An 18,182-nucleotide genomic window follows, 5' to 3' on the forward strand; every position below is an offset into this window, starting at 1 on the left:
GTTGAACAGATTTGTAAGGCAGCGACTTGGTCTTCACTGCATACTTTTGCCAAATTTTACAAATTTGATACTTTTGCTTCTTCGGAGGCTATTTTTGGGAGAAAGGTTTTACAAGCAGTGGTGCCTTCCGTTTAAGGTACCTGTCTTGTTCCCTCCCTTCATCCGTGTCCTAAAGCTTTGGTATTGGTATCCCACAAGTAAAGGATGAATCCGTGGACTGGATACACCTTGCAAGAGAAAACAGAATTTATGCTTACCTGATAAATTACTTTCTCTTGCGGTGTATCCAGTCCACGGCCCGCCCTGGCATTTACGTCCGGTAAAATTTTTTGTTTAAACTACAGTCACCACTGCACCCTATGGTTTCTCCTTTTTCTTCCTAACCTTTGGTCGAATGACTGGGGGGTGGAGCTAAGGGGGGAGCTATATGGACAGCTTTGCTGTGTGCTCTCTATGCCACTTCCTGTAGGGAATGAGAATATCCCACAAGTAAAGGATGAATCCGTGGACTGGATACACCGCAAGAGAAAGTAATTTATCAGGTAAGCATAAATTCTGTTTTTTCTAATAGATACAAGAGATTTAGTATGTAATACTGAATTTATTAATACAGTAATTTTGGGAGGGAGGTATCTTATTCTGAAAAACTGGAAATCTAAAAGGGAACCAACGATTAATAACTTAACTTTTTTACTCCATTCACAATATATAATAGAACAGCTTGACAGTGTTAATAACGGAATAAACCTGCAACATAGATTTGAGTGTAAATGGCTAGAGTTTATTAAAATATATAGAAATAATTTACAAATACAGCCCGTTCTTTAATACAAAAAGGGAAGAGACAAATTAGGGAAAGGAGGTGTGTGGAGGGGAGGGCTTTAATTTTTTTTTTTTTTTTTCTCACCTCCCTCCCCCAACCCAACATGGCCTCTTAACAGAACATGTTTCTTATTTGATATTAATACTATATGTATAGGTATGAGTAGGATTTAATACAGATCATGTTATATAGAGTCTCGATGCCTTGACTTTGAGACTAATACCAATTTTATGTTAAACAAAGAAATAGTTTATACCAATGTTATTTTTCTCTAGTTACATTCTGAAAATGTGAGGTTATTTTTTATTCATTCATATTACCCTGTGATGTAACAGAATGACTTTTCTTCTAAATTTTTTGTAAGATAATTAATTTGATTCATTTTCTTTATGTACTAACATTCTATTTTGAAGTACTGGTTTTCTGTCAATTTATATCAAACCTCAATAATAAAAAAAAAAAAGAAAAAAGAAAAAAAAAAATGTTTTTCATCACTTTACAGGTTTCTTATAAAAATATGCCCATTTATATGTAATGAAGTACTTACCTCCTAATACCTCCCGGATAAAATGTTTGTTACTAGTACATATTAGAACAATGCTTTCTTGACTAGTCTGGTACTAGTGGAAATTATCAGCCATGTATGTATGAACATGAATTTGCCTTTGAAGTATGTTGTATATTACATATTATAGATATATATATTTTAGGTTCTCAAAAAACTTACTACATTTTATTCCCACCTCTGTAGTGTCATATATTTCCAACTATGTTACAGCAAATGCATGTTTTTTTCTTTGCAGGAATAAATGTGGAGTGCTGCTTTCAGTTTGGTTGGACTCCATTAATGTATGCTGCCAGTGTTGCACATCTGGAAATGGTTCGTGTCCTACTGGATAGAGGCGCTAATGCAAGCTTTGAGAAAGGTAATATAGTTTTGTTTAAGTCCTTAATGCAATTGAAGTTATAACAGCGAAGTATTCAAATATAGGGTCACAGTGTTTTTTGTTATTTTTACTTAGAGGGTTAATTTGCAAGTGTTAGAAATTATCTGAATTAAACCATAAAATATAATACTTCTTTATTAACAAACCATCTAAATGTGGCATTGCAAATGCTTTCCACAACAGGATCTACATTGTATGTGCTAAAAGTAGAACAGGTGTTAGAATGGCAACATACATCTAAATGCTTCAGGCAAACTTCACCCAAACTTATAGTGCATTAGTAGATCTGTCATTAGTGATCAAGAGAAATTCATATCATATGGAAAATATTAATGGTCGGACAAACATAATTTGTTTGGGCTGTCCCAGGCTATTGCTTACTTGTGGTAGTAGGGGATGGATAGATATTGTCACTCTCAGCCCCTTTTACCTTAAAGGTGGCTCCTTTTACAGGCCCTACATTCATAGTTCTGTTCATCATAAACATATGACAAAGGACCTTCTCCTCTTTCAAACTTACTTGGAGGTTTGTCAAGATGTTTCATTTGTTCCATGCTGTTGCGTTCAGTACTGTTCAAAAGCTTCCCCAGGGAAGCTATGTGAAACATAATAATTTTAATGAAATTACTGGTTTAGCATAGGCTCTTCTGTAATAAACACATACAGAGAATAATTTCATGCAGGTGACCTCAGGAAAGCTGTTTGTACCTTCATTTTCTGCCACTAGACACCAGGACTTGCTCTTTGGGTGTGAAATACAGAGCTTGTGGCTGTTACCTGCACTGCACATCTAACATTACATTGAGATGTCCCTCTGCATAATGGTAAACTGTCACTTATGGCCATATCTATTCTATCCAGATGAACCTGACTGCCCAGTTTTTGTTCTACTAAATCACAGAGGTTAGAACTGTGTTATTATTTGGGCTTTGGAATATATATCCTGCATGGTGGCTTTAGAATTTACCAAGACAATAACTTTTGCCCTGAGCCCAGAAAGGTTTTCTTTTCCATGTAGTCAAAATAAAGAGTTAGCGCTATAAGCACGGAACAGTGATTTAGGTACTTACACAAGTTATATAAAAGTCTCTAATATAGTTGGCAGAATGGGCTGAGATAACTGTATATACTATTCGAGGCAGGTATGTACAAAGATAAGGTGAAATCTTAGGATATAATCCAAATATTTAATAATCCATTAGTATCAATATGCAATGTAAAACACACAAGGGACGTCTCCCTTCTGAACAAATAAAAAAGTAATATGCGCAAAATAATGGTAAAAAGCCTCTGAAGGCAATAATAAAAAAAAAAAAGAGGGACGCACAGAGGAGCAGGGGAAAGATCAGCTTCTCCAGAGCTCATAAGGAGGACTCACACTAGTGGTGATTTGTTTGTGCCTGCATTTTACTTGTTTTATGTACATGCTTTTTATGCACACCCATATGTGTTTTATCTCCAGCTGATTTTGGATTAAACTGCTTTTATGTATATAGGTGGTTGCGCTCTGTCTTTTCTGTTTTTTATGCTAGTGTCGTTTTTAGGAGCAGGAGCACAGAGCGGCATCCTACCCACAGTCTACATGTATATTTGGATCTGGGAAGTATAGTTTGTACACTTTGTATATATATATCTTATACTTTGAATTCTGATCTTTGCAAACTTTTTTGGCATACAATATTATTTTTGTGATATTTTTAAGTACATCATTTATACATTTACGTGTCCTTTAAGATAAGTGATTTCCTCAGATATGAACTGGTATAGCAGTTTCCTCAGCTTTGGTGCTTATGTCCGTGACCTGGATGCGGCTCTTATTCTGACCCACATGACTCCTATTGCTCACTCTGGTCGGCTGAAAGATCGCTGCAAGTAGCGATAAATTAAAAGCAAACTTGTTTAACAAACTTTTATAGCAAATGACTTGCGGTAAACTGGCTTGCAGTAAAATGACACTGTGTCAAAGGTAGTCCAAACACAGTGGGTAATCCTTAGGCTTTAGGAAATTATGTAGATGAACTCTGTGTCCCCTGTTTCTTATTATAGAAAGGGATCCTAGGAGTGTATAGTAGAAGGTGAAAAGGCTTTGTGGTCATACCGGGTGACTAGATAAAGTTACTTTTTAGAAGTATATAGACTCTATATACTAACAAATGCAACTTTACAGGTGTAATGAGTATTTGCCGGTTGCAGTGAGTATTGTATTCACACCAAGCAGGTGCTGTGTATCAGATTGATGTGTTCACACCAACTTCCTCCGTTCCAGGTAGTAAAGTTGGTTTTGTAGAGTGAACATCAAAACACAGAATCAGGGTGACAAACTGTCAAAGTCAATGCATTTCACCCTCAGGCTTTATCAAGACATGTTTGTCTGTGTCACCATGCCTGCCTTTTAAACTCCTCTAATTCTTCTGATTGGATACAGGGTTTTTTCAATTTAAGGTGGTATTTGTAATCCTAGAGGCTATTTATGTGGATAAGTGGAAGTATTCATTATTACTTTATAATGCCTATGTAAGTCCATTTTTTATGTACATTAGAAACATCGGGATATAGGAAATAGGTATAGATTATTAACATCCATTATACTTAAGACAAATATGTATGTAAGAAAAAATGCAAAAAATAACAGCATACAAGTTGGAACATAAACTGTTTGCCTCTTATGTTTCCTCACTGAATGATCCAACAGTTATAAGCCCTGCTTAATAACTAGTCTCTTGCTATAGATATATTATGAGCTAATTCAAGAAAGATATTGTGTAAGTGAAGATAAAAAAGATATTGTGTAGTGAAGGTAAAGAAAATACATGAACAGATAATAAAGAGTAGGGTTATAAGAAAGGGGAGACATCTAGGTCTGAGTTCAGTTTTTCTGGGTGTAATGTATACATGTTGTAAATCATTTGTGCCTCTAGTTTCAAAAGTTGCTTCTCCGTATTTCCTCCCCTCCAATTGGGTTTTATTTTCATTATGCCCCAGAAAGTGTTTGAGATTGTTATTGTGTACTTCCCTAAAATGTGAATAAAGGTGTGTATCCAGATTTCCCCTGTCAATGCATGAGAGGTGTTCCCAAAGCGTCCAAAAATAATTTATAGAAGAGACAACTTTTGAAACTAGAGGCACAAATGATTTACAACATGGATTGGATACGTTACACCCAGCAGGACTGAACTCTGACCTAGATGTCTCCCTTTTCTTATAACCCTACTCTTTATTATCTGTTCATGTATTTTCTTTACCTTCACTTAAACAATATCTTTTCTTTCATGTAATTAGCAAGAGTCCATGAGCTAGTGACGTATGGGATATACATTCCTACCAGGAGGGGCAAAGTTTCCCAAACCTCAAAATGCCTATAAATACACCCCTCACCACACCCACAATTCAGTTTTACAAACTTTGCCTCCGATGGAGGTGGTGAAGTAAGTTTGTGCTAGATTCTACGTTGATATGCGCTCCGCAGCAAGTTGGAGCCCGGTTTTCCTCTCAGCGTGCAGTGAATGTCAGAGGGATGTGAGGAGAGTATTGCCTATTTGAATGCAGTGATCTCCTTCTACGGGGTCTATTTCATAGGTTCTCTGTTATCGGTCGTAGAGATTCATCTCTTACCTCCCTTTTCAGATCGACGATATACTCTTATATATACCATTACCTCTGCTGATTCTCGTTTCAGTACTGGTTTGGCTATCTGCTATATGTAGATGAGTGTCCTGGGGTAAGTAAGTCTTATTTTCTGTGACACTCCAAGCTATGGTTGGGCACTTTATTTATAAAGTTCTAAATATATGTATTCAAACATTTATTTGCCTTGACTCAGAATGTTCAACTTTCCTTATTTTCAGACAGTCAGTTTCATATTTGGGATAATGCATTTTAAATTAACATTTTTCTTACCTTAAAATTTGACTTTTTCCCTGTGGGCTGTTAGGCTCGCGGGGGCTGAAAATGCTTCATTTTATTGCGTCATTCTTGGCGCGGACTTTTTTGGGGCAAAAATTCTATTTCCGTTTCCGGCGTCATACGTGTCGCCGGAAGTTGCGTCATTTTTTGACGTTATTTTGCGCCATAAATGTTGGCGTTCCGGATGTGGCGTCATTTTTGGCGCCAAAAAGCATTTAGGCGCCAAATAATGTGGGCGTCTTATTTGGCGCGAAAAAATATGGGCGTCACTTTTGTCTCCACATTATTTAAGTCTCATTTTTTATTGCTTCTGGTTGCTAGAAGCTTGTTCTTTGGCATTTTTTCCCATTCCTGAAACTGTCATTTAAGGAATTTGATCAATTTTGCTTTATATATATGTTGTTTTTTCTCTTACATATTGCAAGATGTCTCACGTTGCATCTGAGTCAGAAGATACTACAGGAAAATAGCTGTCAAGTGCTGAATCTACCAAAGCTAAGTGTATCTGCTGTAAACTTTTGGTAGCTATTCCTCCAGCTGTTGTTTGTATTGATTGTCATGACAAACTTGTTAAAGCAGATAATATTTCCTTTAGTAAAGTACCATTGCCTGTTGCAGTTCCTTCAACATCTAAGGTGCAGAATGTTCCTGATAATATAAGAGATTTTGTTTCTGAATCCATAAAGAAGGCTATGTCTGTTATTTCTCCTTCTAGTAAACGTAAAAAATCTTTTAAAACTTCTCTCCCTACAGATGAATTTTTAAATGAACATCATCATTCTGATTCTGATGATTCCTCTGGTTCAGAGGATTCTGTCTCAGAGGTTGATGCTGATAAATCTTCATATTTATTTAAAATGGAATTTATTCGTTCTTTACTTAAAGAAGTACTAATTGCTTTAGAAATAGAGGATTCTGGTCCTCTTGATACTAATTCTAAATGTTTAGATAAGGTATTTAAAGCTCCTGTGGTTATTCCAGAAGTTTTTCCTGTTCCTAATGCTATTTCTGCAGTAATTTCCAAAGAATGGGATAATTTGGGTAATTCATTTACTCCTTCTAAACGTTTTAAGCAATTATATCCTGTGCCGTCTGACAGATTAGAATTTTGGGACAAGATCCCTAAAGTTGATGGGGCTATTTCTACCCTTGCTAAACGTACTACTATTCCTACGTCAGATGGTACTTCGTTTAAGGATCCTTTAGATAGGAAAATTGAATCCTTTCTAAGAAAAGCTTATCTGTGTTCAGGTAATCTTCTTAGACCTGCTATATCTTTGGCTGATGTTGCTGCAGCTTCAACTTTTTGGTTGGAAACTTTAGCGCAACAAGTAACACATCGTGATTCTCATGATATTATTATTCTTCTTCAGCATGCTAATAATTTTATCTGTGATGCCATTTTTGATATTATCAGAGTTGATGTCAGGTTTATGTCTCTAGCTATTTTAGCTAGAAGATCTTTATGGCTTAAAACTGATATGGCTTCTAAATCAACTTTACTTTCCATTTCTTTCCAGGGTAACAAATTATTTGGTTCTCAGTTGGATTCCATTATTTCAACTGTTACTGGTGGGAAAGGAACTTTTTTACCACAGGATAAAAAATCTAAAGGTAAAAACAGGGCTAATAATCGTTTTCGTTCCTTTCGTTTCAACAAAGAACAAAAGCCTGATCCTTCATTCTCAGGAGCAGTTTCAGTTTGGAGACCATCTCCAGTCTGGAATAAATCCAAGCCAGCTAGAAAGGCAAAGCCTGCTTCTAAGTCCACATGAAGGTGCGGCCCTCATTCCAGCTCAGCTGGTAGGGGGCAGGTTACGTTTTTTCAAGGAAATTTGGATCAATTCTGTTCACAATCTTTGGATTCAGAGCATTGTTTCAGAAGGGTACAGAATTGGTTTCAAGTTGAGACCTCCTGCAAAGAGATTTTTTCTTTCCGGTGTCCCAGTAAATCCAGTAAAAGCTCAAGCATTTCTGAAATGTGTTTCAGATCTAGAGTTGACTGGAGTAATTATGCCAGTTCCAGTTCCGGAACAGGGGATGGGGTTTTATTCAAATCTCTTCATTGTACCAAAGAAGGAGAATTCTTTCAGACCAGTTCTGGATCTAAAAATATTGAATCGTTATGTAAGGATACCAACGTTCAAGATGGTAACTGTAAGGACTATCTTACCTTTTGTTCAGCAAGGGAATTATATGTCCACAATAGATTTACAGGATGCATATCTGCATATTCCGATTCATCCAGATCATTATCAGTTCCTGAGATTCTCGTTTCTGGACAAGCATTACCAATTTGTGGCTCTGCCGTTTGGCCTAGCTACAGCTCCAAGAATTTTTACAAAGGTTCTCGGTGCCCTGCTGTCTGTAATCAGAGAACAGGGTATTGTGGTATTTCCTTATTTGGACGATATCTTGGTACTTGCTCAGTCTTTACATTTAGCAGAATCTCATACGAATCAACTTGTGTTGTTTCTTCAAGATCATGGTTGGAGGATCAATTTACCAAAAAGTTCTTTGATTCCTCAGACAAGGGTAACTTTTCTGGGTTTCCAGATGGATTCAGTGTCCATGACTCTGTCTTTAACAGACAAGAGACGTCTAAAGTTGATTGCAGCTTGTCGAAACCTTCAGTCACAATCATTCCCTTCGGTAGCCTTATGCATGGAAATTCTAGGTCTTATGACTGCTGCATCGGACGCGATCCCCTTTGCTCGTTTTCACATGCGACCTCTTCAGCTCTGTATGCTGAAGCAATGGTGCAAGGATTACACGAAGATATCTCAATTAATATCTTTAAAACCGATTGTTCGACACTCTCTAACATGGTGGACAGATCACCATCGTTTAATTCAGGGGGCTTCTTTTGTGCTTCCGACTTGAACTGTAATTTCAACAGATGCAAGTCTCACAGGTTGGGGAGCTGTGTGGGGATCTCTGACGGCACAAGGAGTTTGGGAATCTCAGGAGGTGAGATTACCGATCAATATTTTGGAACTCCGTTCAATTTTTTTAGAGTTCTTCAGTTTTGGCCTCTTCTGAAGAGAGAATCGTTCATTTGTTTTCAGACAGACAATGTCACAACTGTGGCATACATCAATCATCAAGGAGGGACTCACAGTCCTCTGGCTATGAAAGAAGTATCTCGAATTTTGGTTTGGGCGGAATCCAGCTCCTGTCTAATCTCTGCGGTTCATATCCCAGGTGTAGACAATTGGGAAGCGGATTATCTCAGTCGCCAAACGTTGCATCCGGGCGAATGGTCTCTTCACCCAGAGGTATTTCTTCAGATTGTTCAAATGTGGGAACTTCCAGAAATAGATCTGATGGCGTCCCATCTAAACAAGAAACTTCCCAGGTATCTGTCCAGATCCCGGGATCCTCAGGCGGAGGCAGTGGATGCATTATCTCTTCCTTGGAAGTATCATCCTGCCTATATTTTTCCGCCTCTAGTTCTTCTTCCAAGAGTAATCTCCAAGATTCTGAAGGAATGCTCGTTTGTTCTGCTGGTAGCTCCGGCATGGCCTCACAGGTTTTGGTATGCGGATCTTGTCCGGATGGCCTCTTGCCGACCGTGGACTCTTCTGTTAAGACCAGACCTTCTGTCACAAGGTCCTTTTTTCCATCAGGATCTGAAATCCTTAAATTTAAAGGTATGGAGATTGAACGCTTGATTCTTGGTCAAAGAGGTTTCTCTGACTCTGTGATTAATACTATGTTACAGGCTCGTAAATCTGTATCTCGAGAGATATATTATAGAGTCTGGAAGACTTATATTTCTTGGTGTCTTTCTCATCATTTTTCCTGGCATTCTTTTAGAATACCGAGAATTTTACAGTTTCTTCAGGATGGTTTAGATAAGGGTTTGTCCGCAAGTTCTTTGAAAGGACAAATCTCTGCTCTTTCTGTTCTTTTTCACAGAAAGATTGCTATTCTTCCTGATATTCATTGTTTTGTACAAGCTTTGGTTCGTATAAAACCTGTCATTAAGTCAATTTCTCCTCCTTGGAGTTTGAATTTGGTTCTGGGAGCTCTTAAAGCTCCTCCGCTTGAACCTATGCATTCATTGGACATTAAATTACTTTCTTGGAAAGTTTTGTTCCTTTTGGCCATCTCTTCTGCCAGAAGAGTTTCTGAATTATCTGCTCTTTCTTGTGAGTCTCCTTTTCTGATTTTTCATCAGGATAAGGCGGTGTTGCGAACTTCTTTTGAATTTTTACCTAAAGTTGTGAATTCCAACAACATTAGTAGAGAAATTGTGGTTCCTTCATTATGTCCTAATCCTAAGAATTCTAAGGAGAAATCGTTGCATTCTTTGGATGTTGTTAGAGCTTTGAAATATTATGTTGAAGCTACGAAATCTTTTCGTAAGACTTCTAGTCTATTTGTTATCTTTTCCGGTTCTAGAAAAGGCCAGAAAGCTTCTGCCATTTCTTTGGCATCTTGGTTGAAATCTTTAATTCATCTTGCCTATGTTGAGTCGGGTAAAACTCCGCCTCAGAGAATTACAGCTCATTCTACTAGGTCAGTTTCTACTTCCTGGGCGTTTAGGAATGAAGCTTCGGTTGACCAGATCTGCAAAGCAGCAACTTGGTCCTCTTTGCATACTTTTACTAAATTCTACCATTTTGATGTATTTTCTTCTTCTGAAGCAGTTTTTGGTAGAAAAGTACTTCAGGCAGCGGTTTCAGTTTGAATCTTCTGCTTATGTTTTTCGTTAAACTTTATTTTGGGTGTGGATTATTTTCAGCAGGAATTGGCTGTCTTTATTTTATCCCTCCCTCTCTAGTGACTCTTGTGTGGAAAGATCCACATCTTGGGTAGTCATTATCCCATACGTCACTAGCTCATGGACTCTTGCTAATTACATGAAAGAAAACATAATTTATGTAAGAACTTACCTGATAAATTCATTTCTTTCATATTAGCAAGAGTCCATGAGGCCCGCCCTTTTTTCATGGTGGTTATGATTTTGTATAAAGCACGATTATTCCAATTCCTTATTTTATATGCTTTCGCACTTTTTTATCACCCCACTTCTTGGCTATTCGTTAAACTGAATTGTGGGTGTGGTGAGGGGTGTATTTATAGGCATTTTGAGGTTTGGGAAACTTTGCCCCTCCTGGTAGGAATGTATATCCCATACGTCACTAGCTCATGGACTCTTGCTAATATGAAAGAAATTAATTTATCAGGTAAGTTCTTACATAAATTATGTTTTTTGACCTTTTGCTTACACAATATCTTTCTTGAATTAGCTCATAGTATATATATTATTGGAGCAAGAGACTAGCTATTAAGCAGGGCTTATAACTGTTGGATCCTTCATTGAGGAAACATAAGAGGCAAACAGTTTATGTTCAAACTTTTATGCTGTTATTTTTGTTTTTTGCATTTTTCTTACATACATTTGTCTTAAGTATAATGGATGTAAATAATATTCCAATGTTTCTAATGTACATGAAAAAATTGACTTACATAGGCATTAGAAAGTAATACTAAATACTTTCACCTTTCCACATAAATAGCCTCTGGGATTAAAAATGCCGCCTTAAATTGAAAAAACCCTGTATCCAATCAGAAGTAATGGAGGAGTTTAAAAGGCAGACATGGTGACACAGACAAACATGTCTTGATAAAGCTTGAGGGCGAAACGCGTTGACCGTGACAGTTTGTCACCTTGCTACTTTGTTTTGTTGTTTACTCTAGAAAACCAACTTTACTACCTAAAGGAGTTCCTACTAGGAATGGAGGAAGTTGGTGTGAACACATCAATCGGATACACTGCACCTGCTTGGTGTTAATACAATACTCACTGCAACCGGCAAATACTCATTGCACCTGTAAAGTTGCATTTCTTAGTATATAGAGTCTATATACTTCTAAAAACTACCTTTATCTAGTCACCCGGTGTGACCACATAGCCTTTTTTTTTTTGTTTTTTTTTACCTTCTACTATACACTCCTAGGATCCTTTTCTATAATAAGAAAGAGGGGACACAGAGTTCATCTACATAATTTCCTAAAGCCTGAGGATTACCCACTGTGTTTGGACTACCTTTGACATATAGTGTCATTTTACTGTAAGTCAGTTTACCGCAAGTAATTTGCTAAACAAGTTTGCTTTTAATTTATCGCTACTTGGAGCGATCTTTCAGCCGACCAGAGTGACTTAATAGGAGTCACGTGGGTCAGAATAAGAGCCGTATCCAGGTCACGGACCTAAGCACCAAAGCTGAGAAAATTGCTATACCAGTTCATATCTGAGGATATCGCTTATCGTAAAGGACACGTAAAGGTACTCTCTATATTCCCGCACAGGCTATGATAACCCAATACCTCCGAGTCTGAGGAACATACCAAGACTGTTTAGATACCTAGTTTGCTTTTATGCCTATGTTTTATTAGATTCAACTACTCGTTTTATTATTGCCTTCAGAGGCGTTTTACCATTATTTTGCGCATATTACTTTTTTATTTGTTTCTGAAGGGAGACGTCCCTTGTGTGTTTTACATTGTATATTGATACTAATGGATTATTAAATATTTGGATTATATCCTAAAATTTCACCTTATCTTTGTACATACCTGCCTCCAATAGTATATACAGTTATCTCAGCCCATTCTGCCACCTAAATTAGAGTCTTTTATATACCTTGTGTAAGTACCTAAATCCCTGTTCCGTGCTTATAGCGCTAACTCTTTCTTTTGACTATCTGTAATTTTTGTTTTTCCTTTAGGGGATTAACCGAGTTTAGCAGGATCTTTAAAAATCCTTGATTCTCCTTCCTTTCCTTCTCTCTTTCTTTTCCATGTGCCAGTTGTAATAATCATGCTTTGAACAGTAAGGTATTGTGTGTGAATTTGACAGATTTATGGTGGAAGTTTTGTGCTGCCTTCTATGGTTTATACTGCCATTTAAAGCTTTTGTAAGTTCACTCTTAAAATAGATTGACAGTTTGTGTCTATATGGCTGCAACCTCCCGATAGTCCTTTTGTTCCCACAACTAAATTGCACAAGCGCAGACTGGAAACTGAGGACACAGAAGGGTTATTTTTCCCAACATAAAAAATGTCAATAATGGTGCTGATGTCTAAGTGTTCCTTTTGGAAGCCACCTTTTTCAATTCAAGGATGCTTGGACTGAATTTGTTTTGGACAGACAGGTTCTGGCCATTAATTGGTTACTTTTTAGACTTTCATCCCATCCCTGGGATTCCTTGCTTTGTAAATTCACCACTCCCAGAAGATCTATACAGGAGAAGCCATCTTTCAGTACACAGACCAGCTTCTGGAGTTAGTCAATAATTATACATAATACACTAAATACCATGTTTGGAGTAATAAAAATGATTATACAAGGAACTTACACCATGCCTATTAAACACAATAGATTGTTGTATAATCCTTTAAATATTTTGGTCACTTTGGTGACTTAACATGTTAGTTTGGTGTTTTAGCTGTATAAAATGATGTGTGATTGTATAGGTTATACAGTATTTAACTTTTACATTCATATTATGATTTGATATTTTAATTAAAGAAAGAAAATCATTCAAAATATGGGCATTCAGCTGTAATAAAAAAAAGTATTCAGCCTAATTAAAGTAACAAACTTGGCAGTGCTACATAGGGGATTCTGTGCTACATGTTTCTTGTAGGAGCTAAGCTGTTTCAATCTGCTACAAAGTTGTGTTAATACAGAGCTGCTGTTACATCAACAAAAGAACTGAAGAAGTTCAAGTATTATCATTTAAGAAACTCTATACCATCTTTTCTAAAATCCTAAAGCGATCTTAAGAACATTACCTCACTTTAGGCCAAAGGTTCCGTAGCGTTTCAATAACATTCAAGAGCTTGTTTTACCGTTCTTTTGTTTTAGCCCAAAGAATATTTAAAAAATGATCTTTTGCGTTTTAGATTCCTGAAGGTCTACATTTACACAACTAAAGAATTCAGGGGAGCAGGTATCTTTTTATGTTACATTTTAGAAGAGAAAAAAAAAAGGAAACACTGCCACAACATCAGCTATAGTTTGAAGGGTCAAAGTTGCCATTTGTAAATGTTACAAGGAATGCAGGAATAAGTCACTGGAAGACGTAAAAGATTGTTCTTCTTGACTTACAGTTGTCTTGCAGACAACAAAAAGAGAGCATATGGTTGTAAAAATAGTTTTACAGAGTACAGGTTGTTCAAGTAGTTACAAAACTCACTTATAAGGGATTCGGTTTTCTCCCCAGGACCTTTTTAAATGGGTTCACCACCCGAGCAGATTTTACTGACCACCCTGCTAAAATTGCAGCCAAAAATAAGGTAAAATTAGCTAATAACATTGTTCAATGTTTATTGCTCAGATTATCATTAAATAATCTTACGTTGTATAATGCAATTAATTGGTGCTTTGGATGGCAGAAAATGTTTTAATATTAGAAAGTATTACACTGCCCTCACCCAGCTACTTTATAATGCCATCCGGTTGGCAAAATGCTCTGTGGAGTACACTGGGTTTCTACAACTTTACATAGCTATAGATGGGAAGGCTTCGAAACGGACACATTGAGTGGGGGGGGCAACATTTTTTTTCTCCCAGAGTTTTTTTTTTTTCAATTTTAAAAAAGTGGAGTATGGAATATGTTCTTTTACAATAATAAATTATATGTTTATAGAATGGTGTTCATATATTTTTTTAACCTACAATATTTCTAAAAACTGTAACATGAAGACTTTTATGAAAGAGTTATAATACTTTATGTAGTCTCAAATTATTGCAATTCAACTACTAAGAAAATACTGAGGTTGCAATGCTCAAATAAGAGACATATGCATTTCTGTCTCTAGGGGCATCACAGGTAAAAATGTTTGTATATTTTGCTTGTGGGCTCAATCTTGTTGGTATAGTTGATTTAGTCTTCATAACCTTTATTGAAAATTATGACTTGATTCCTACTAACATTCTGCTTTGATGCAACCCCTCCTCCATTACAGAATAGTGTTTACCTGTAATCTGGGCACTAAACTGTTTTTGAGTTTCATCCTCTCAGTAAAATGGTGAGACCGGCATCCAGCATTTGGAAACATTTGCGCTGTGCAATGTCTTCTGAGAAAAATACAATTTGCAAATACTGTTAACTAATATGAAATTTGCTTTTCCAAATGTTTCCAGGATGACAAAACACACACCCTTGCATGCCAGAGGTGTCCTAATAGTAATTAAAGTGCAAGTAGCTTTTTCCTCCAATGTTTCCATTCAAGAAACACTCTTTCTTCTGTAACAGCTGCCTCATCATAAAGGGCTTCTCAACTAGGGATACGCATTTGGATCTTTCATGGGGATCTAAATGCGGAAGTAAACAGCGGCTCATGACTGTCGGATATTTTCGTTGCCCGATTGATGATTCTTAAAGATCCCCACTCTAAAATCTTTATTTGCAGAGATCTTTGTGTGGGGATCTTTTACAGGAATCAATCTGGCTATGAAAATATCCGAAGTGCACAAGCCCCTGTTTACTGCCGCATTCGGTTCCTCGCGAAAGATCTGAATGCACCTCCCTGTTCTCCACCAGCAGTATCTTCAAGTAAGCAAGTGTTGCAAACTACTGCCTCCAAAAAATACACAATAACTTAATTTATAGAAAAGTTGACACCTGAAAATCAGGAAAATAGTTGATCAAGCTCTTGCAAGAGCAATACATTTTCTGGAACCCCGTTGTCAATAACTGAAAACACATTTTGGCAGTAAGCTTTTAAATTTTTATCTCTTTTTAGATACATGGTTTCTTCTGTTCTTCATTTTTTTTGGTTTGTTTTTTGAGGGGGGTTGTTGCCTGTTCTCATGTACTTGCAAAAGAGATTTCTTACAGCTCATGTCCATATCTGGACCTTGTAGTTCCATTTGTAACAAAAAATACATTTTTAAACCGCAAATTTAGTTTATTATTTACAAGCATAATACTTTTATACACACTGGGCTAGACTACAAGTGAAGCTATATCTTAACGTGCGCCCGTAAAGGGGCAAATTTGCCCATTTACGGGCACTCGTTAAATAACCAGCCATTACAAGTGGCTGGTTAATGCTACTTTGAGCTTGTGGTTTTACTTTGCACTAAGAACAATTAACCAGAGGTCAGACCTCTGGTTAAAGATAAAAAGTTTCACCCAAAATAAAGTGGACAGTACTTCATAATAATGTATAAATATGAGCTTTTTTAGTTTTGAAAAAATTCTGCACAAAACAGTTATAAGAGGTTAAAGTGAGGGGGTGGTGGGGTGTTTTTATATTGCTGCCGAATGCTGCACGATTTCCCCCCTGCACTGCGCTACGTGATTTGCTGTGGCTGTCAGCATTTAAAAAAGGAGACTTCCATTGGAGCCTATGGAAGCATGCTCTCGTGAGAGCTTGGTTTCCAGGGAATGCGAGGTTGCGTTTTCATTGTGCCGCGCTTGTAATTACAATTTCATGTGCTGGTATTACTGAGTGGAGCGCAAATATCGCGTAAGCGCAGTATTGCACTCCACTCGTAATCTAGCCCACTGTGTCTTATTTTCTTTTGTTAAGTGTATCCAGTCCACGGATCATCCATTACTTGTGGGATATTCTCCTTCCCAACAGGAAGTTGCAAGAGGATCACCCACAGCAGAGCTGCTATATAGCTCCTCCCCTAATTGTCATATCCAGTCATTCTCTTGCAAGCCTCAACCAAGATGGAGGTCGTAAGAGGAGTGTGGTGTTTTATACTTAGTTTATTCTTCAATCAAAAGTTTATTTTTAAATGGTGCCGGAGTGTACTGTTTATCTCAGGCAGTATTTAGAAGAAGAATCTGCCTGCGTTTTCTATGATCTTAGCAGAAGTAACTAAGATCCATGGCTGTTCTCACATATTCTGAGGAGTGAGGTAACTTCAGAGAGGGAATGGCGTGCAGGTTTTCCTGCAATAAGGTATGTGCAGTTAATATTTTTCTAGGGATGGAATTTGCTAGAAAATGCTTCTGATACCGAAGTAATGTAAGTAAAGCCTTAAATGCAGTGATAGCGACTGGTATCAGGCTTATTAATAGAGATACATACTCTTATAAAAATGTAATATAAAACGTTTGCTGGCATGTTTAATCGTTTTTATATGTATTTGGTGATAAAACTTATTGGGGCCTAGTTTTTTTCCACATGGCTGGCTTGAATTCTGCCTAGAAACAGTTTCCTTAGGCTTTTCACTGTTGCAATATGAGTGGGAAAGGCCTATTTTAGTGCTTTTCTGTGCAGCTAAAAATACTGACAGAGACATCCAGCTTCTTCCTGCATGTTCCAGGACTTCTCTGGAGGGCTCAAAAGGCTTCAAAGTCGTTTTTGAGGGAGGTAAAAAGCCACAGTAGAGCTGTGGCAGTTGTTGTGACTGAAAAAAAAAACAACAACAACAAAAAAAAAGTTTTTGCCTTTTATTATTCAGTTTTGGGTATTAAGGGGTTAATCATCCATTTGCAAGTGGGTGCAATGCTCTGCTAACTTGTTACATACACTGTAAATATTTCGTTAGTGTAACTGCCTTTTTTCACTGTTATTTCAAATTTTGACAAAATTTGTGTTTCTTAAAGGTGCAGTAACGTTTTTTATATTGCTTGTAAACTTGTTTAAATTGTTTTCCAAGCTTGCTAGTCTCATTGCTAGTCTGTTTAAACATGTCTGACATAGAGGAAACTACTTGTTCATTATGTTTGAAAGCCATGGTGGAGCCCCATAGGAGAATGTGTACTAAATGTATTGATTTCACCTTAAACAGTAAAGATCAGTCTTTAACTATAAAAGAAATATCACCAGAAGATTCTGACGAGGGGGAAGTTATGCCGACTAACTCTCCCCACGTGTCAGACCCTTCGCCTCCCGCTCAGGGGACGCACGCTAATATGGCGCCAATTACATCAGGGACGCCCATAGCGATTACCTTGCAGGACATGGCTGCAATCATGAATAATACCCTGTCAGAGGTATTATCCAGGTTGCCTGAATTAAGAGGCAAGCGCGATTGCTCTGGGGTTAGGAGAAATACAGAGCGCGCAGATGCTGTAAGGGCCATGTCTGATACTGCGTCACAATATGCAGATCATGAGGACGGAGAGCTTCAGTCTGTGGGTGACATCTCTGATTCGGGGAAACCTGATTCAGAGATTTCTAATTTTAAATTTAAGCTTGAGAACCTCCGTGTGTTGCTTGGGGAGGTATTAGCTGCTCTGAATGACTGTAACACAGTTGCAGTACCAGAGAAATTGTGTAGGCTGGATAAATACTATGCGGTACCGGTGTGTACTGATGTTTTTCCTATACCTGAAAGGCTTACAGAAATTAGCAAGGAGTGGGATAGACCGGTTGTGCCTTTTTCCCTACCTCCTATATTTAGAAAAATGTTTCCAATAGACGCCACTACACGGGACTTATGGCAGACGGTCCCTAAGGTGGAGGGAGCAGTTTCTACTTTAGCAAAGCGTACCACTATCCCGGTTGAGGACAGTTGTGCTTTT

At 37.5% G+C, this 18,182-nt stretch overlaps 1 protein-coding gene across 1 annotated transcript in view; it reads left to right on the top strand.

Moving 5' to 3' along the window:
- Positions 1-18,182, top strand: part of ASZ1 (ankyrin repeat, SAM and basic leucine zipper domain containing 1) — an 864,897-nt gene that overhangs the window by 73,426 nt on the left and 773,289 nt on the right. The window contains exon 2 of the mRNA XM_053719197.1: positions 1,627-1,749. Coding sequence (XP_053575172.1) covers positions 1,627-1,749 — 123 coding nt within the window. The remainder of the gene's footprint in view (positions 1-1,626; positions 1,750-18,182) is intronic.

The sequence above is a fragment of the Bombina bombina genome, chromosome 6 (assembly GCF_027579735.1).
Source record: "Bombina bombina isolate aBomBom1 chromosome 6, aBomBom1.pri, whole genome shotgun sequence".
Classification (NCBI taxonomy): Eukaryota; Metazoa; Chordata; class Amphibia; order Anura; family Bombinatoridae; genus Bombina; species Bombina bombina.